Source organism: Hyperolius riggenbachi, chromosome 2, assembly GCF_040937935.1.
Source record: "Hyperolius riggenbachi isolate aHypRig1 chromosome 2, aHypRig1.pri, whole genome shotgun sequence".
NCBI classification, from domain to species: Eukaryota; Metazoa; Chordata; class Amphibia; order Anura; family Hyperoliidae; genus Hyperolius; species Hyperolius riggenbachi.
The window spans coordinates 98,684,544-98,706,383 of record NC_090647.1 but is presented as its reverse complement, the minus strand read 5'-3'; the positions used below and the strand labels follow the sequence as shown (position 1 = coordinate 98,706,383).

General features: G+C 42.7%; 1 protein-coding gene across 1 annotated transcript in view; it reads right to left on the bottom strand.

Moving 5' to 3' along the window:
• COG6 (component of oligomeric golgi complex 6) overlaps positions 1–21,840 on the bottom strand; it is a 162,589-nt gene that overhangs the window by 51,008 nt on the left and 89,741 nt on the right. The window contains exons 9-12 of the mRNA XM_068265035.1: positions 20,009–20,137; positions 18,454–18,545; positions 15,974–16,038; positions 8,588–8,679 (exon numbers count right to left, since the gene is read on the bottom strand). Coding sequence (XP_068121136.1) covers positions 8,588–8,679; positions 15,974–16,038; positions 18,454–18,545; positions 20,009–20,137 — 378 coding nt within the window. The remainder of the gene's footprint in view (positions 1–8,587; positions 8,680–15,973; positions 16,039–18,453; positions 18,546–20,008; positions 20,138–21,840) is intronic.

The following is a 21,840-nucleotide window of genomic DNA, read 5'->3' as shown; positions in this document are numbered from 1 at the left end:
GGAGGTGATCTGACGTCGAGTCTGCAGGTGATCTAATGGTGTGGGTGGGTGATCAGATTGCCCGCAAGGGGCAGGTTAGGGGCTGATTGATGGGTGGCAGTGACAGGGGGTGATTGATGGGTGGCAGTGACAGGGGGTGATTGATAGGTGATTGACAGGTGATTAGTGGGTTATTACAGGGAAGAACAGATGTAAATAATGCACTGGCGAATTGATAAGGGGGGGTCTGAGGGCAATCTGAGCGTGTGGGCGGGTGATTGGGTGCCCGCAAGGGGCAGATTAGGGTCTAATCTGATGGGTAACAGTGACAGGTGGTGATAGGGGGTGATTGATGTGTAATTAGTGGGTCTTTAGAGGAGAGAACAGATGTAAACAGTGCACTTGGGAGGTGATCTGATGTCGGGTCTGCAGGCGATCTAATGGTGTGGGTGGGTGATCAGATTGCCTGGGTGATTGACAGGGGGTGATTGATGGGTGACTGACAGGTGATCAGGGGGGATAGATGCATACAGTACACGGGGGGGGGGGGGGGGTCTGGGGAGAATCTGGGGGTGGGGGGGGTGATCAGGAGTCCCCAGGGGGGCAGCTTAGGGACTAAAGTAAAAATAGCGTTGACAGATAGTGACAGGGAGTGATTGATGGGTGATTAGGGGGGTGATTGGGTGCAAACAGTGGTCTGGGGGGTGGGCAGGGGGGGGTCTGAGGGGTGCTGTGGGCGATCAGGGGGCAGATCAGTGTGTTTGGGTGCAGACTAGGGTGGCTGCAGCCTGCCCAGTGGTCCCTCGGACACTGGGACCACCAGGGCAGGAGGCAGCCTGTATAATAGGCTTTGTATACAACACAAAGCGTATTATACGCTTTGTATGCGGCAGATCAGGGGTTAACATCCCGCCGGCGCTTCCGTATGGCCGGCGGGATGTCGTTGCGGGTGGGTGGAGCCTAATGCCGGCGGATGCGCGCGCATCAATGCGTGCGATCCCCGGCCCAGAAGAGTCCCAGGACCCAACGCCAATGTGCGTTACGTGGTCCTGGGGCTGCCACTTTGCCGCCGCCAATGTGCAGCGGGCGGTCGGCAAGTGGTTAAGAAAACTTAGGATAAAAATTGAATTGGATCAGGCCGCTAGCCTCTTACGGACTGATGGACTTATGGAGCCTGCCAACTGTAGCTCTCTATTTGGAATAGGTAGGGTCATGTTCCTCCAAGCCTTCTAAGTGGACTATACTAATGTAAGTTAGTCACTCAATAACATCCATTTTGACCAGCAGGGTCTGTCAAAAAAATTCCAAATATCTACTAGAGAGTAGTGCTTTCACTTGTACCCTTGTATGTGATGACAGTATACCACGCAAAGTTCTCCATCTTTTTTGGTGGGGTGGGGTGGGGAGGCTCCATTGCTCGGAGTCTCTTTTTGTAAACTGGTGAGAGTCTATTTATCAGAATTCTCAGTGTAGACTTGAGAGGGAATGTCTGCATGGACTGCTACAAGTCTATCTTTCAGAGTCCTTTGCATTGACGATTCTTCAAACACCCCTATATGGGATTTGGATGGGACATACAATGATAGAAAAAAATAAATCCCATGATTTTTAACATATTTGAAGCATTCAATAATTTACCTTAAAGCAGACACAAAACCTTGCACAGTACACAATGAAAAGTTCTCCTTCCACATACACAGTAAATGCTGTAGAATGTCACTGCTATGAGCTGTGTGTGTTTGTTTAGTTACATCAGAGTCCTATCAGTGTTATCAGTAGCTGTGAGGGAGAGCACTGTGACTCTGCCTGTACAGGAAAATACTGAGGCTTTGAGGCTGATTTAAGAAGCTGCGCTGCAATAGCAGCCCAAGCTCCATGACAGCACTGCAACCTAAATTCAGTGCTGCATGCTCATAAATCAGCCCCTTTAACCATTTCTGTGCCCTCTGAAAGTTGATCCAGTTAAAACTTCAGGGTTTTTTAGGATTTCTGTAAATTGTAATAAAGATTTTGTTCCCCTAAAGGTTATAATGCTGTGCATAGTTTTTTTTAGAGCAGAGAAGACATTCTGTGCGTACTGTACATCCACTTTAAGGATAAAGGTGATGTCCTTGAACAAGTGGAAGAAAAATTGACTTTGTTGTAATTTCTGTAATAAACAACTAACAGAAATGCAATTTCTTTCTGTGCGGAAAATAAATACTGTACATTGTTATCCTTAATGGCTGGCATTGGCCCCTTCAGCAGCTGAAACCTCAAACAATCTTTCCTTCCTACATCTTCGTGTAGATTTTTTTTACTTGCAGCTGTATGATGTTTCAGTGGTTTCTTTCATGCAAAGACCATTTGAAATCAAAACCTTTCAATTTAAAGAGCACTCTATTGCTTTCTTTCAGCCATGCTGTGGTGGAATTAGTGGAATGTTCAGGGTCACTGTCATATTGCAAGTGCACTTCCAGTTCAGCTTCAAACATCTGACACATGGCCTCGTATTATCCTCAAACAACCTCTGATACAATGAATAATTCAAGCTGGATTCCATGATGGTGAATTTCCAGAGGCCTGACATAGCAATGCAGTCAAAAATCATAACATTTCTACAAAATTCTCCCTAGCCGATATCAGAGTCTTCTGGTGAAATACTATCTTTAGTTTTTGCCCAATGTCTCTTGCTAACGTGGACAATCTTTGCCTCATCTTCCAGAGAACATGGTTCCATAAGTCCTCGTCTTTGATAAGGAGCAAACTAAAGCCTTCTGCTGATGTTCCTTCTGCAAAGCAAAGATTTCTTTCCATCATATTTCTTGTGTATACCTAATCTGTGTAAGGTATCCCCAAAGGTAGACCAAAGGCCCGTACCCACTAGGCGATTTTTCTGAAGACCGGCAATTATTTGAGGTACTAGAGATCATTTCTGCAATCTCGTGATATGGGTACAGGCGCGCAATTACATGAATGACATTTGGCAACAACAACCGTCATGGTGAACCGTATCACCGATGACCCCCGTGCAAATTACAGTGATCGCATATACCCTATAAACAAAGAATCAGCACCAGGAGAATCAGGTATTTGATCGCTGCTGAGAAAAGACAATGTCCAAAAGTCCACACAGAAAAAACTATTAAAGAGTCAGCGCAGATCATAAGTGAATCCACTGTTTCACAATCAACTATATTTCACCAAAGTGGTCATCCAGCTTATAGATCCACGTGGTAGACCATCACCCAGAGGATTAGAAGGGGCTTACCAGCTGCTGACAACCCACGTTATAAGGTTGTATGTCTTGCATTCAGTGGTAAGGGGGACCAAGGAAAGACCAGGATCCAAACTTCCAACAATCCTTATTTTAGGTTCAGGCATACCATCCAGAAGGCCAAGATCGACAAAACCTCTATTTAAGGAAACAGATCCATTTCCCACAGCTGTTGTAAACAGAGAGACACAAATATACCCGCTGGCAAGAAGATGGATCGAAGGATCGAGGAATGCTCATCGTCGGGGGGACGTTGCTGGGATCGATCTTCCTGCATCGTGAGGTGAGTATTCAGCTTTATGCACTTTGACATTAGTAGTGGTGAGTCATTGTATGCAATGTAGTGAAATTCAGTTCTTATAGACTTCTTCCAGCATTTTGTATTAGGCTTCTGCTGGGATTGTCACCTTCCTGAGGGCATCAGAGAGCTCTTTCAGTGTAAGCATGGTGATGGCAATTTAGAAGATACAGTAATGTCCCAGCACCTAATTCTTCTTTTAAGTACGGTATTTCAGTTTATCACATGATGATAAATACAAGGGTGTACTTATTGTTTTTTGTGTGAAATGTATTATAAGAGCTTTTCACAGTTAGGGGTTGTTTTCATCATAAAGACTAGAGCTGTTCTGAAAAAAAATTTTTGTGTGTCTTGGGGCAATACTTTTTTCTTAGTTCCTCTATAAACAGTGCCATTGTAAATACAAATCACAAACTGTATTTGGCTATTTGGCCCATTTATCATAGCACTTAAAATAAGTTACTGTTAAAATTATTCTTAAATTTTTGATGTGCAGTTTCCCCTTTAGGGAGCCCCATATATAGAGACACTTTGTGTATTGCCCCCTTACACCGCCCCAGTAAATTCCCCCCATTTATAGCAAATATATATATATATATATATATATATATATATATATATATATATATATATACACATATATATATTCCCCATTCTTCAGAAATATAATGCCTCCTACGTAGTGCTTCCCCTTACAGCGCCCCATATATACTGCCTCCTATAAGGTAGTAATATATAGTGGGCACCCAAATTTCACACTATAGCCGCAATTTATAATGGCGCCTACGGCGGCGAAGCAGGACATTTTGGAGCACAGAGAGCTGAAACAAGGCACCGCCGTAGCATTATTCTCTTGCTGCATGGGGTGCATAAGGGTAATTTGAGGTTCCAGCGATCGTCAGACCCCAAATTACATCTCCCTCCAAGTTGTGAAAACTTGGAGGGGGAATAGTATTTAACGCCTCCGAGGATTTGAGTAGCAGCAGGGTGAGCTGTCACTGTCATTTACATATATGTATGCAATAGCCGTACTCCAACATTATCGTAATAGCAGTGGATTGGTGTCTTGGTTCGGTTAAGGTTAGGTGAGGAGGAGGGTGTTTTTAAGTGTCAGGTGTGAGGGGGTGGTTACGGTTAGGCGTGGGGTGGAGGTGTTTTTAATGGTTTGGTGTGTGTGTGTGTGTGTGTGTGTGTGTGGGGGGGGGGGGTTAAGATTAGGCATGGGGTTGTTTTAAGGGTTAGGTAAGGGGGTGGTGGTTAAGGATAGGCGTGGTGTGGGGGTGGTTAAGGTTAGCCATGGGGGAGGGGTTCAAGGGTTAGGCATCGGTAAGAAAGGGTTCTGCATGAGAGTAGTGTAAGGTTAAGTTGTAGTAAAATATTGTTATATATATCAATATAATTTACATATATTATATTATATACATTTTTAAAACATAGAATATCAGTAAATTTTACAGATATTCTACTAGCTGAAACTGGGCACCCAAATTTACTAGCGCCTCCTTTCCATGCATGCGAAACTGCTCAGTGGACTAAATATATAAATGATGCATGTGCTGATATAGGTTGAAAAAGTCAAAAAAGTGTAATGGAGTGTACTGTGCTTTTTACAACTCTTTGGCAGTGTGCTAATACATTCTTGCTCTTCAAAGGCTAATTTTAAGTAAACTAAGGAGCATAAAATGAAAACAATCAAAGATCTCTATAACTACACCAAACCAGTAAACGTATTTGGAGAAAAAAAGACTCTTAACAATCCTTGTACTCTATTCCTTTATGCAAGATGACTGTTTTCTTCAATGGGAACACGGGAATTACAGGAAGACATTTGTAGGTGAAAAAATAATGCTGTTGTTGTAATAACACACAGATACAATCAGAACTTTCTTACTTTACACAAAATACCAGATAATAAAAATAATACTGTTTAACCTATCCAGGATAGTCCCCTCATGTATTCCTGGATGTAACCGCTGCCACGCATGCGCTCCCAAAAGCACATAATCTTGTTTAAAAGTAAATGATTGCTGCTATTGTGAACAGCAGCATTCATTTAATAAAGTTAGGCAGTAAAAAGTTTTACAAGTTAAAAAAAAAAAAGTTAAAGTGACATGGTCACAATAAAAAAATAAACAGTTTTCTTTTCAGTCAGTAAAGTGTTAATCCCTACATAGCTGATCGGTAGCGATCACTAGGGCCACAGTGTGGGGAACCAATGCTCTACAGATGCATTGCTGTACCGTTGCCTAGCGACACATCTGAACAGCACTGGGGCCCTTGAACTGTGGCCCTAGCAGTTACATCCAATCGCTACAGACTAGGGATGGTCGGAAATGCCAATTTCCGATTCCGCAGTAAATCCGCATTCCGCCATTGACAATTACTGATTCCGCTACCAATTTCCACATTCCAATGGGGAATTTCCGCTGAAAATCGCGGAAATTCCGCCCGACTTTAACATCGATTTTCTCACAAACTAGAAGGTCTTTTTGAAAACTTTTTTTGCATCTTGTTCAGAAGATTCTGTTTAATAAACCCTGAAAATTTGGTGTTTCTAGGACTTACGGGGGCTTTGCTATTAACCGCTAAAGTCGGTAGATTTTTACTGTAATGTAAAATGCAGAAAATAGGCAGATGCAGATTTTCTGCATTTCACATTACAGTAAAAATCTGCCGACTTTAGCGGTTAATAGCAAAGTCCCCTTAAAGTGAACCTCCGGACTAAAAATCGACTCAGCAGCACTGAAAAGGCTTGGTGTTTCTTTAACAGTTTCACAGCATCAGAACTTTGTTTCTCTTATACAAGCCTCATTTTTAGCTGCACAGAAGAAAACTGCCCGGGCTTTTTTCACCTGATGCTGTGCAAAGCATGATGGGATTTCTGATTTTGTTGTTCTCGTTCTGCTGTTTTGGTGCAATTTTGTTTTTGTTTTTTACATTTTGAATTTGACATTTGAAGCCTAGCGTGTGCAGCTAGGAGGGTTAGGACACAGGACAGTTGGAACTGTGTCTCCTGCTCCTTGTCACCTCCTTTCAACCAAAAAGATGGCTGCCCCCATGACAAAGATGGCAGCCCCCATGAATCACAAACATTTGCCTGTTTTTTTTTAAACAGGGTCGGTAAGAGATTATATTACCTATCTATTCTAATTAACATAACTAATGTAACTTGATGACAGTATGTTTGTTTAGGCTGAAGTTCCCCTTTAAGGCCTAGCAACACTTTTTCAATTTTCAGGATTTATTAAAAAAGGATCTTCTGAACAAGATGCAAAAAAAAGTTTTCAAAAAGACCTTATAGTATTCGAGAAAATCAATGTTAAAGTCGGGTGGAATTTCCGCGATTTTCGGCGGAAATGTCCGCGATTTCCGGCGGAAATCAGCCTACTGCACTTGCATTACCGATTTCCGCATTCCGATGCAATTGCATTTCCGCGGAATCCGAATGAGCATTCCTACTACAGACACACAGGCTGGGGATAATAGTTCGCCACATGCCCAGCTAGTAGTGAAAGATGACATATGTGGTATCATTTTAATTGGGAAGGGTCAAGGAATACATTTTTATGAGTTTTATAGCTGTGGGACTGGTCATGTGAAAATGAGGAAGGGTGGAAACTGAAAATGTGTATTTTCTGCATTTACATCCAATTTTTTTTCCTACAAAAATGCCTATGAAATTAAAGGAATACTATCGATGTATGCATTTATTTTGAAATGCTGTTATGTTGTAGCACACATTAGGGCAAGTACTAGGAACAATTTGGTTCCTCACACAGCTGTTCCTCTCAGCTGTAAAATCCTCCGTCAGTTTTGGCGTCAGTGTTGGATACAAATACTGGGCTCCCAGAGGGCTAGGCCATGTCTTTGCACAGGGGAGTTGCTATCAACTCTTCAGTTTATAGTTTAATTATCACCTTGCTGAAAGAATCTTGTTGATTGTAAGGGGTTAAAGATTCTAGCAATGTGTGTTTATTATCTTTGCTTCTCTTGACTGATAAAGATACTAATAATGCTAATTGTAGACAGTGGTCTGCCCCTCTCAGCAGCTTGTAAAGTGGATGCAGCCTGGAGTGAATCACCTCAAGCAGGCAGCCAGTCTGAGTGTAAACACAGACTACTGTTATAGCTACTGTATATTCCTACGTATAAGAGTACTTTTTAACCCTTGAAAATTTTCTGAAAAGCTGGGGGTCGTCTTATACGCCGGGTGATGCGCCCTATCCTGTTACCGCCTCTCAGATCTCCCTGCTGAGGGAGCGCAATCTATTCTTCCATACCACTCTGATAAACAGGTAGACAAGGAGAGCTGACCAGTCTGCTTAAGGAGAGTTGACCAATGCAACAAGTCAATTGACTATATACTGTTATATACTGGGTAACACATACAGTACAGCACCAGTATCTGTTCATAAACAGCACCAGTACATGATTTTTTTATTTTTATTTTTATTTGGTGTGCGTTGGAAGAGGGGTAGTCTTATACGACGAGTATATCCTAAACTCTATATTTTAACTGGAAAAGTTGGGGGGGTCCTCTTATACGCCCAGTCGTCTTATACGCCGGAATATACGGTAGTTATATTCCAGCAATATTACAGCCTCAGATCAGCCTGTTTCTCCTCAGGTCTCCTGCATGCTGTGAGTGACACAGTGAAATATATTTGTGAGCTGTGTGACAGAGTAACCAAGCAGCTCAGGGTGACCCAAACTACTATGAGCTGTGTGAGAAATTAATTTTAAAGCAGGGATAAAGAGAGAGAGACCTGGGTGAATAAATAAAGTGCCCCTAGCACTAGTGGCAATGTGTACACTAATATAGAGTATTAAAAAAAAAGTCGTTTCAATCGATAGTATTCCTTTAAAGAATTCCTCAAAAATATTACCCGTAGAAAACCTACATTGTGCTGAAGAAATATATATCCCACTTGGATGTTATAATTAATGAATAAGTTATAGCGACACAGCGAAAGTGTCAAAATTGTCAGGAACATACAGGGTAAAAACCCAGTAATATGAAGCGGTTAAAATAAAGCAAACCTCTATGTACCCACCTTATAGTGTGATGGTAAAATTTTAGCAGGTTAGAAATTTTGTACAGCAGCACCGCACCCGGCTCTGCAATGATAACTTGCTCTATGCGCACCTAAGCCAAAAGAAAAAAACAAAACACAAGTCAAATACATTATTAACATAAGACAGGTCCACCATGTCCAAATACAGTAAGTGGCAATGTGAAAAATGTGAAACCGCTTTATTTACAAAATTTTTTTTTTTTTTTTAAATCTAAGGGCTCTTTCACACCAGAGCCCTTTTTCAGCGTTTTAACCTTAACCAAGGTAAAAGGAAAGTCCATAGACTTTCATTTTACCTTTTACACCCGACGCTGCGTTTCGATGCAGGGGGACACAGGAGTGCGGTGCTAAACGACCCTGCAAGCAACCTGCTGCTTCCAGAGTCATGACAGATGACAGAGAAATAGAGATCAAAACACGGCGTTTTGCACAAACAATGGTAAGCATCAGTAAACTATAGTACTGGCTCTGTCCATTCATTTGAATGGGCAGCACTTAAAGGGGAACTGAAGTAAGAGGTATACAGAGGCTGCCATATTTATTTCCTTTTAATCAATACCAGTTGCCTGGCAGCCCTGCTGATCTATTTCTCTGCAGTAGTATCTGAATAACACCAGAAACAAGCATGCAGCTAGTCTTGTCAGATCTGACTTTAAAGTCTTAAACACCTGATCTGCTGCATGCTTGTTCAGGGGCTATGGCTAATAGTATTAGAGGCAGAGGATCAGCAGGGCTGCCAGGCAACTGGCATTGCTTAAAAGGAAATAAACATGGCAGCCTCCATATACCTCTCTCTTCAGTTCCCCTTTAAAGGATACCAGAACTCAAAGGGTCTGGTAAAATCGAACCTGCAATGGGTAGGGAGAAAAAAAAAATTAGATACTTACCGCTTCTGTCATTCCGCACAGTCAGCCGCTGGTCTTCTCCTATTCCTCCCGGTGTCCTGGCCCCTTGGCTGACCTTTAACCTGGATAGTCTTCGCTTCTGCCCGGCGCATAATGACGGGCAGAACTACGCACACTCCCTCGTCTCTTCCGTCCAAGCGTTCTGCACGCCACCAAAAAGCAAGCGTCAGACGCTAAGTGATAAGCATCTAAAGCTTGCTTTTCGGTGGAGCGCAGACGCTAGGATGGAGGAAGCAGGGGAGTGTGCGTGCTTCTGCCCGTCATTATGCGCTGGGCAGTAGCGAAGACTATCCAGGTTAAAGGTCAGCCAAGTGGCCAGGAAACCAGGAGGAATAGGAGAAGACCGGCAGCTGACTGCGGGGAACGACAGAAGCGGTAAGTATCTCATTTTCTCTCCCTACCCATTGCAGGGTTCATTTTACCAGAGCCTTTGGGTTCTGTATCCTTTAAACGAGGAGCACCAGGGCCAGCGGTAAATGACGTGCAACCATTCATGTAAAGTGACCCTGACTCAATCAGGCCTTGCCGTGTTTTGTTTTATTTTTTAAGAAAGAACCCCTCAGCAAACTAACAAAGGTTTTGTTTTTTTCCCTCCAGAATAATCTGGTCATCCGAGTAATCATCCAAGCAATGTCTTGAAGCTGGCCATACGCTATTCAACAAACATTTGATTTTTTTTTATTACTATTGATATTACAATATAAGTTATGATCGATAAAAACAAACATTGCAGATCTACCACTCGCTGAATTTTAGCCCTTAAAGGGAATATTAATTGAAAACAAATGTATGAGATAATGAGTTGTGTAGTGCAGCTAAGAAGGACATTAGTAGCAAAGAGAAGTATCATATTGTTTCCAGTACAGGAAGCGTTAAAAAAAAACTTCAGTTATCTATACGAAAGAGCTTCTCTGAGCTCTCTGACCTAACTTGGGTCGGCTACAGTCCTATTTGCTGAAGCACTTATACATCAAAGAAACTGTGAGAGACAGCTTAGATAAGGTTTTACTGCAGGGAGGTTCAGAGGGTCATTAGCTCTGCTCTGTATCATAGTTTAAAATACAGAGTGTTGTTTGTAATTGCAAATATGACAGAATGATGCAATGTTATTATAATTATAACTTTATTTGAAGAGAGGCGCCCACAGCTGTGACGGCTACAGACTTAGGCACTTTGTTATTGGCCTGAGGAAGCGGGCCAGTACCTGTGAAACGCGTTGTCTTTTTTGTGCATCATTACAAACTTTCACTCATATGGTTTGTCCGTTTATGGAGGTAAGACTGAATTACTCCTATACCTTATGATTTAAAATAAATTATATTCTGGGCGCCTTCAACAAGTTTTCTTAGCAATGTTATTATGCTATCTAACTGAAAATAAAAATATGATACTCCTTTCTTTGCTACTAATGTTCTATTAATTATCCGTATCACACATACATTTCATTATATCATGTTTTCGCTTCAGTGTTACTTAAATATTGATCGTAATTTCGATCAAAAAACAAAATCTAGTGATAAATGAAAAGCGTATAGCTAGCTTGAGACTATCTTAGCGGACATCATGCAATATATTGTTTGAAAGGTTAAATGCATAAAAAAAAAAAGTCTGGGCTTTGGGCACCTGTAATAGTATTATCACACTGTACTTTCATGTGCACAAGATCCTAGCCTTGAACACCAATCTTATCATTCTTTCATTATGACAAAGATGTGACCGTTAGAATTTGACCTTCTGCTGTTTTCAAGGAATCAGTGCAAAAATATTTTGTAATTGTCTCTGATTACCCAGTGAGCTGTTCCAACATTACTGGAAAACATGTGGGCAGTGTTAGCGGTTACTGTCCTGAACAACTAGTGCAAAACAAGTTTAAAAGCTTATTATGCATTACATTTTCCTTTTAGGCATTCTCGACTGCGTTGATTTCTCTGGCCACCCAACTTCTTATCCAGTCTTGTTCCACCCAGCTTCTTGTCCAGTTAGCTACTTAAAGGAATACTACCGATTCACATATTTTTTTCAGTTGACACAGGAATTGTTTGGAAAGTGCTGCTAAGTACTGGTGTATACATTTTAGTAGCAACTTCATTGTTTACTGTTATCAAAATACTTTCAAACTTTACTGAAGCCAAAACTGGCTGACTGAGCCATGAGGAGAGGGGAAATTCCCCTCACACTTGATCAGTTAACTCTATGTGTAGCTCTGTGTGTGACAGAGAGAACAGCTGCAGCTCCTGTGTCCTGTGCTTCTGACTGAAGTGTCTGAAGAGAGCAGAGGAAATGTAACTAATTGTCACAGCTTTTCATACTGTTTTTGCTTTCAAAGTTTGATATGTTTGATATTTGCTTTCTGTAGTCTGATATGCAACTCTGGCTGTGCATTGAAGCAGACAACCCTTCTGCAATTGATTTGTCCCAATATACGGTAGCTAAATCCTACCCTCAATAAATTACAGCTTTTGCCTCTGATATTTAACATGAAAAGTAGGAAAATGTTTACACAGCTACTTAGACATTATTTGCACACTGTTATTTTAGAACACTTGGGTATCGATAGTATTCCTTTAAAGAGAAACTGTAACCAAAGATTGAACTTCATCCCAATCAGTATCCAATATTGCCTTTACCACGAGAAATCTTTATCTTTTTGCAATCCAATCATCAGGTGGCTCTGTATGGCTGATATTTTAGTAAAACCCCTCCCACAGTGTGATGTCAGCACCTAGGTACTGACATCACACTGTGGGAGCCTTGTTGCATTGTGGGAAATAATAGCTGTTCCAACTGCCAAAAAAGCAGCATCTCTTTCCACAGACATTACCGGACATGTGATAAATGTCAGAATGTAAATCAGGTGTGGAAAGATTTTACAATGGGCAAACACTGACATAGGGCCCACTACACACAGATTGGATGCAGAATGGATGCAGAAAAACTGACTCCAATGAATGCTTATGGGCCTGTTTCCACTAAACGCGCTTTTTCTGATACAGATTTTCCCATAGGCATTCATTGGTGTACGTTTTTCTGCATCCATTCTGCATCCAATCTGCGTGTAGTGGAAACAGGCCCGAAATCATTTATAAATAATTATTGTAAAAATTAAGCACTTTTTTTTCATTACATTATTTTCACTGCAGTTCCTTTTTAAAGGACAACTAAAGTGAGAGGGACATGGAAGCAGCAATATGTATTTCCTTTTAAGCAATACCAATTGCCTGGCAGTCCTGTTAATCCTCTGCCTCTAATACTTTTAGCCATAGACCCTGAACAAGCATGCAGCAGATCTGGTGTTTCTGACATTATTCTCAGATCTAACAAGATTAGCTGCATGCTTGTTTATGGTGTTATTCAGACACTACTGCAGCCAACTAGGTCAGCAGGGCAGCCAGGCAACTGGTACTGTTTAAAAGGAAATAAATATGGCAGCCTCCATATTCCTCTCACTTCAGTTGTCCTTTAAACTACCTAAACATGTGGGATAAATGTCACCTAGAAGGTTCTCCTTGGATTGCTTTAACCTGCTTTAGCCTGCTAGACCGATTTGTATAATTTTTTTGTACACGCAGCTAGCACGTTGCTAGCTGCATGTACTGCCCGATCGCCGCCGCTCACGCCCCCCCCCCCCCCCAGACCCCATGCACTGTCTGGCCAATCAGTGCCAGGCAGCGCTGAGGGGTGAATCGGGACTCCCTTTGACGCCACAACGTCGAAAACGTCATTCCGCCCGTCGCCATGGTGACGGGGGAAGCCCTAATGGAAATCCCGTTCAGGACGGGATTTCTGGACGAGCTTGAGTGCCGGAGGCGATCGAAGAGGGTGGGAGGATGCCGCTGCACAGCGGCTGTCATGTAGCCAGCGCTAGGCTAGCTACATGATTTAAATAATAATAAAAAATGCTGCGCTGCCCCCTGGCGGTTTTAATTGACCGCCAGGGAGGTTAAAGGAAACCTACACTGAAGAAAAAACGCGATCTTGTGCCCCGTAGCCCGGAGATCAATGAATGGGAACATAGTTCCCTTTCGTTGTTTTAAGTCCCCGGCAGATAAACCGACGGCTTCTTATCAGAAGTTATGCTCTCTCCGACAAAAATAAAAAAAGTTTCCCGCCAGTCTCACACCAAAAATTACCCAAATAAATGTATTAATGAAAAAAAAATACAATAAAAAAACAAAAACTTAAATAGTTACCTAAGGGTCTGAAATGTTTTAATATGCATGTGAAGAGGGTATATTGCGAACATATTTTAAAAGGAACCTAAACTGATAAGGATTTGTATTTTTTCTTTTAAAATAATACCAGTTGCCTGACTCTCCTGCTGATCCTGTGTCTCTAAAACTTTTAGCTACAGCCCCTCAACAAGCATGCAGATCAGGTGCTCTGACTGAAGACAGACTGGACGTTCAGGACGGGATTTTTGGACGAGCTTGAGCGCTGTAGGCGATCGAAGAGGGTGGGAGGATGCCGCCAGGGGGCAGCGCAGCATTTTTTTATTATTTAAATAATGTAGCTAGCCTAGCGCTAGCTACATGACAGCCGCTGTGCAGCGGCATCCTCCCACCGTCTTCGATCGCCTCCGGCGCTCAAGCTCGTCCAGAAATCCCGTCCTGAACGTCCAGTCTGTCTTCAGTCAGAGCACCTGATCTGCAATATAAGACATGTATCAGGTCCTGACAGGAAGTGACTACAGTGTGACCCTCACTGATAAGAAATTTCCTTTTTTATCTCTTTCCTGCTCTTAGAAGCCATTTTCTGTTAGGAAATGTAACTCTTTCAGGCAGAAAAAGAAAAAAAAGGAACACAGCATAGTTATTTGTGTGCTAGGCACTGTACATACACATGTCTATCTCATCATGTCACATGTCACTCCGGGTATCCTTTAAAGGGAAGGTTCAGGGACAGTTGAAAAAAAATAAAAATCCGAATCCACTTACCTGGGGCTTCCTCCAGCCCGTGGCAGGCAGGAGGTGCCCTCGGCGCCGCTCCGCAGGCTCCCGGTGGTCGACCCGACCTGGCCAGGCCGGCGGCCAGGTCGGGCCTCTTCTGCGCTCCATTGTGCGTTCCACGCCGGCGTGCTAACGTCATCGGACGTCCTCCGGGCTGTACTGCGCAGGCTCAGAACTACTGAGCCTGCGCAGTACAGCCCGGAGGACGTCCGATGACATCAGCGCGCTGGCGTGGAACGCACAATGGAGCGCAGAAGAGGCCCGACCTGGCCGCCGACCTGGCCAGGTCGGGTCGGCCACCGGGAGCCTGCGGAGCGGCGTCGAGGGCACCTCCTGCCTGCCATGGGCTGGAGGAAGCCCCAGGTAAGTGGATTCGGATTTTTATTTTTTTTCAACTGTCCCTGAACCTTCCCTTTAAAGGATACCCGGAGTGACATGTGACATGATGAGATAGACATGTGTATGTACAGTGCCTAGCACACAAATAACTATGCTGTGTTCCTTTTTTTTCTTTTTCTGCCTGAAAGAGTTACATTTCCTAACAGAAAATGGCTTCTAAGAGCAGGAAAGAGATAAAAAAGGAAATTTCTTATCAGTGAGGGTCACACTGTAGTCACTTCCTGTCAGGACCTGATACATGTATCGTATTTCCACGCTACTCCTTACTCTGTGTATTGGCGCTACCAGGAGCGACTAATCTATGGATTATAGAGTATTTTAAACACACAGGGAAATGAAATATTGATCTAAGGAGTGTAGTGGACATAGAATAAGGGGATATCTGGTATCAATGGGTCCTAATGGAGAGTCTCTCTGATTGGCTGGGCCATTTTCTGACAAGCCCAGGGACCAATCACCAGGACTTTTTTCACAAATGGGTGGAGTTGGGAACACACCCACACCCATGTGACTGTCCAGGAAGTATAAAAGGACTCCAAATAAGCCAGTTCATTTAGGCTGCTGTCATGAGCGGACACGCTGTTTGACTCATGTTACTTTCTTTGTTTTAATAATATTGCACCTTAGCACCAATGCACTTTTGCACTTCACTTTGTTCCCTTGAAAAAGCTTCCGCTAGGAAGTGAAACATGTTGGGTTATTTTGGTGGGGGTTTTGTGTAATTTATTATTGATGATATGAACTGTAAGTGGGGGAAGTAATCTTTCCAGCGTTGCTTATTATAGACCCCTAGTTCATAAGTTATGAGTTTGTAATTAAGACAGCCAGCTCTGGGTGTATTTTATATCTTTATTTATTAAAAGTTACGTTTTATATCCTACCAAAGAGGCAAAAATTGTGTTGTTGGCTGAAGTGGTTGAAAGGAAATAAATATGTCAGCCTCCATATACCTCTCACTTCAGTTGTCCTTTAATAGTTTGGTTTAATTCACAGCATTACAGCCACATTCAGATTTGTAGAAAGCTGCAAACCACATAAATGCATGCATTGTGAAATGAGTGCAAAGAAAATAACCTATTGTTAATAACGGTGGCAGAATATACAGAATGACTCACCTTCAGTGGTCTGCAGACACCCTCTGTGATATGGCCTACAACCTCTTGGATATGGTCTTCAACCCCTGCAAGGAAAAACATACATTACAAATCCCACACATCAACTAAAGCCTGGTACACACATATAATTTTGATTGGCCAATCATTAGCCAATTTTAAAACTTCCATGTACTTTGAAAGCTTACCTAACATAACCTGTGCACAGTATTCAAAGTCTGTTGGCCCTCATGCTACATGGAGATGGCAAAAATGGCCAGTCACAAAAATTGGATGTGTGTATGCACCCCGACTCCAGCTAAAGATACAGCTGATTACTCACAGAGTAATTGTACATTCCAGAACAGTTGTACATTCCTTTAGGATGTGTTAAAGGGACCCTGAAAAGTCACTAAAAATGAAATTGTGAGTTAACTGGGCCTTCCTCCAGCCCACCGTAGGCCGCGAGGTCCCCCGGCAGTCTCCTGGCTCCTCTCCTGGTCCTAGCTGGCGTGAGAGTCCTGCGCCTCCGTGGTTCTCTAATATTGAACCACGCATGCGCAGGACTCTCACGCCAGCCGGCGTGATGACGCATAGCCGGGCCAGCGTGACGACGCGAATCGGCAAAACGGGAAGCAGGCCTGACGACTTAAGGACGAAATTGTACCATAACGGAGCCGCCAGCCAGGACCGGAGCCAGGAGGACGCCGGGGGACCTTGCCACCTACTACAGGATCCCTTTAACCTCCTTGCCGGTTATCCCGAGCTCAGCTCGGGGTAACCTGCGCAGGAGGATTTCTCAGGCCCCGCTGGGCCACTTTGCATAATTTTTTTTCCTACATGCAGCTAGCACTTTGCTAGCTGCATGTAGTACGCGATCGTCGCCGCTATCCGCCGAGCCGCCCCCCCTCAGACCCCTGCGCAACCTGGCCAATCAGTGCCAGGCAGCGCTGAGGGGTGGATTGGGATTCCCTCTGACGTCCCGACGTCCATGACATCATCCCGCCTCGTTGCCATGGCGACCGGGGAAGCCCTGCAGGAAATCCCGTTCTGAGCGGGATTTCCTGCTTACTCTGATCACCGGAGGCGATCGGAGTGGATGGGGGGATTCCGCCGCTCAGCGGCTAACTCGCTACATGATTTGAAATTTTTTTTTTTTAAAAAGTGCTGCGCTGCCTCCTTGCCGGCGGGAATTGGACCGGCAAGGAGGTTAAGGCTGGTACGCATGAAGCAAATTCCCGTCCGATCTTTGAGTTGAATCTATAATTTCCTTCATGTCTGTTCTGCACTCAATCGATAATGGGGTGGATTTTGTGTAGAAATGATCTATAATCAATGCAGTTTTCTATCGGGAGCAGATCGGCCATGTCGGAAATCATCATCTGTGGATCTGCCGGGAAGTTGCATGGTGTGTATCACCCGACTGCGATCCCCTGACAAAGTAATGGTCCTTCACACAACTTACTGTTTCATTCTGCCTCTCTCCAAATTCACAATAGAGACGGTCAATGAGATGCAAAGGATTTCAGCATGCAAACTGTATGCAGCTTGGAACTGGACAATCAAAAAAGAGCTTTTAAAGAGGATCTCCAGTGAAAATAATGTAATGAACAAAAGTGCTTATTTTTTACAATAATTATGTATAAATGATTTAGTCAGTGTTTGCCCATTGTAAAATCTTTCCTCTCCCTGATGTACATTCTGACATTTATCACATGGTGACATTTTTTACTGCTGCTTGCTTTTTTGGCAGTTGGAAACAGCTGTTATTTCCTACAATGCAACAAGGCTCCCACAGTGTGATGTCAGAACCATGGTCCTGACATCACACTGTGGGAGGGGTTTCACCCCAATATCAGCCATACAGAGTTCCCTGATGATCCGCTTGTGAAAAGGAAAAGATTTCTCATGGGAAAGGGGGTGTCAGCTACTGATTGGGATGAAGTTCAATCCTTGGTCACGGTTTCTCTTTAATAGGCTTAATTCTAAGATACATAAAATTTGCATTCAACTTGTATGCAGACCAAATTGTTTGCATCTCCTTTACCATCTCTAATTGTCAAGGTGCGTACACCCCTTTAGTGGATGTCGTCTGTGGGGGATTAGGATCCGATCCCCTTGGGTGACATCGCTAGGCCGGGCTGCACAGCTGTATAGCTGACTAAACGCTTTGTTGCTATACATGGAGGCGGAGGGACGACAGAGCCACATCCCGGGTGGGGGAGCAGCATAGACAATGGAATTGGACAACGTGCTGGCGTTGGACAGTGAGTTGATCCATTGGGCTTGTGGGTTTGGGGTTGTGAGCCACTGTACACACGCCTGATTATCAGCTGAGGCGGTCATTATCGGCTGCCTCAGCCGACTTTAGTCAAGCGTGTGTATGAGCCTTTAGTAGTAGAGACATGACTGCTACAGTGAGTCAAAGCTGTTCAATATAATGACCGTGATTATGAAGGTGCAGCACACACCCAACCAGAAGGAATTAACACTCTCTGCCTTACCTGGGACAGTAACTTGCTTCAGCAAAGTCTCCAGATGTTCTTTCTCAGATGCAGTAGCTTGATGCAGCCAAGCCAACATATCTCCAACATACCTTTATCAATGCAAACAAAGAACAATAGTTGTTGCTTTATATACTAAATTTTTTTTTTTTTTTATTGGCTATGACAACTCAACTGAAATGCATGAAGCAGCTGAGGTCATTATAATGGACCAGCAGTAGATGTACAGCAACAGCTTCACATTTTAAAATGTGTGCTTAGAAGCCACCCCCCCCCCCAAAAAAAAGTATTTGGAGCAATTAGGCCTTGTTTACACTAGGGGCTTGATTCACTAAGACGTGATAACTGCTATCAAAGCAACATTACATTACAACATTACCCTGTGTGATAAACCAAGGTTTGCACGCGATCACGCACTTGTTTCACACGGAAACCTTCGTTTATCACACAGAGTAGTGTTTTACGCACGCAAAGCGCCGCGCGGCAGTTCGTGTGATAACTGCTGTGATAGCAGTTATCACGTCTTAGTGAATCAAGCCCTATATGTGTTGCTGAGCGCATATCGGCAACGTGTATGTTGTGATGTTCAGACTACATGCATTGCTCAGCAGTGCGACCCGCTATCTCACTGCTGCACGCATTTTTTCGGCAAACCTCAACACTAACCCATTTATTGTAATGAATGGGATCAGCAGCACAATGCACTGCAGCGCAGATGGTGTTGATTGCGCACGTTGCGTTCCAATCACACGTGTGAACGAGGCCTTACAATGTAACAACTAGATCCTACTGGAGCACAAGCCCAAACCCGCACTTAAACATAACTTATTGGTCATCTAAAATGTAGGGCAACATAAATGAGAAGTATTATAAAATGTGAGCTAAAAGGTGAGGTTCTCCAATAGGTCGATTTTTGTATCAACACGCACCCATAAAGTTCAGTAGTGAACTGGTGCTCAAATCAGTGTGTTAAAGGAGAGGGAAACTGGCCTATAACTCTGTAAAATGTATAGTATCAATGCATTTGCATATATATGCAAATACTGTCCCTGGGAGATGGAAGGTCCCTACACTTGTGTGTAAAAAGTTAACACACACAATGGTTTGATGCACTCCTATATAAAGACAGCATGCCCCCTTCCAGGGTTGATAGTGGTCTATCTCAGTCCTGCGATCCTTAAAAAAATCCTCACTTAGGACAGTAGGGACAGGTGGACTGGGACATATACGACACCCCCCATGTGGCACACACATCCCAACATGTTTTGCCCAATTTGGGCTTCGTCAGGGGTACATTCATATACATTGCAAGTGTCAAATCGTAGATAAACAACAAAAGCCCATATACTTCTACCCTCCATGTAAAGAGGTACAGTTGGATACTTGGATATATGTGCATGGATAATACATGGAAAATATGTGCCTATGTTTCTGAAGAACATGATTGGAGTTTCAAAGAATTTGGGACGGCTTACAGTGGGAGTTTTAGAAAGCTGACAAATACGCATTTTATGATTTCTAACATGAAAGGCACATGGGTTTGTTGATAAATTACCTCAAAGGATCATGGGAATGCATCTCAATAGGTCTGGGGGTACCACCAGGCCCACCTCGGGTCAATGCATCAATAAAGCCACGCACCACGGCACTTCTCCTCGCTGTTCCAAATTCATCTAATGTGTATCTGCCAACAAAGCATGCTCAGATGTTAGTCAAAATGTTCCTCTTTATCACAATTACAGAATAGAATTATTGTAGTTTTCTTTCATCTGATGCCTTCACAATTCAGTGACTATACGTTTTTTTTTTTTTTTATAAATATAACATATTGCAAATAAAATGTTGATAAATCACTTTACAGGAAAAAAGGCACAGCAGATTGAATGCAATACTATCCATGTAAGGAAGTGAATCTAGGTCACCAACTTTGGGTGTGTGCTTTAAGGAGTACCACTAAGCTGCCTAGTCCTAACCACAGGTGTCTACTGGTGTATCTCCCGACTATAATAGTTGTGGTAAACAAAAAGGGCTTATTTAATAAAACTATTATCGACTCTGTTCTACTCACTCAAAAAGATCTAATGTATCGGTCAAAAAAATGGTTTGCTTTACTCCTGATACCAGAAAGCAAAAAAATACTTCTATTTAAATCTGTGCTTCAAAAACTATGCTATATACACCAACCATCATTTACTCCCCTTCTATATTCAAAAAGTAAAAAAAGACTCAGTGTCACTCAATGTAAATAAAACCTGAATCTCCCATGATGCAGCAGGTCTGCACAAAAGTGGATTTCCAGGATATGGTGACACCATCAAGCATTTCTTGAAGCCAAATGTAAGTCTCTTAGCAAACATGCTAAAAGAGCTCTCACACATCTCAAAGCCTTCTCTACTTCATTGGCTCAGCAATTATTTAATTACAGGACAATCTAATAATTTGTCCTGCAACCAGCCATGTTATTAATTAGCTTCAGTGAAGTGTACACATGCCTTCTGGGGACATAAACTACTTCAGGATCACAGGTTTTTTTCCCTTAAAGCGGATCCGAGATGAAAAACTAACTATAACAAGTAACTTGTCTATATACCTTATCTAAAGTTTAGATAGCTGAAAACAACTTCAACAGAATATGATTTTTTCTTCCTGTGATGCAATAAGAGCAGCCATGTTCTGCTTGTAAACATTACACACAGGCAAGTTGATCTGCATCTCCAGCCATCAGCCTGTGAAAACTTCCTCCTCTTCCTCTGAAATCTCTGGCTAGTAACACCTCCTCCTCCTCCTGCCCAGACTGAGCTCCCATAAGCCCTTGCTACATGGGTCTCAGATTGCCTAGACATTGGAGGAGCTGTGATTGAGGCTTGTTTAGTTTATAGGGAATTAGAGTATAAAAAAAAAAGTATTGGGCTTGAGGAATGCCCTCTAAACTATATGAAAGGAACACAATTATGCAATGAGTAAAAGTTTATCTCGGATCCACTTTAAAAACCAAAACAATTTTCACATTTCATTGCTCCTCCCATTCATTCAGGGATAACTTTATTGTCACTCATCACACTGAAATTATCTATATATTGTTTTTATTTACCACAAATTAGGCCTTCTTTGGGTGCTACTTTTTGCTAAGAATTATTTTATTTGATATGCATTGTAAAGGGAATAATAAGAAAAAAAAAATTCTTCTCAGTTTTCAGCCATTATAGTTTTAAAATAAAATGTGCTTCGATACACAAAAACCCACACGTTTTATTTCCCCATTTGTCCCGGTTATTACAACGTTTAACCCCTTCAGGACCACAGTGCTAAGCCTCCCCAAGACCAGGCTATTTTTTAAAAAATAGGCCACTGCAGCTTTAAGGCCAAGCTGCAGGGCCGCACAACACA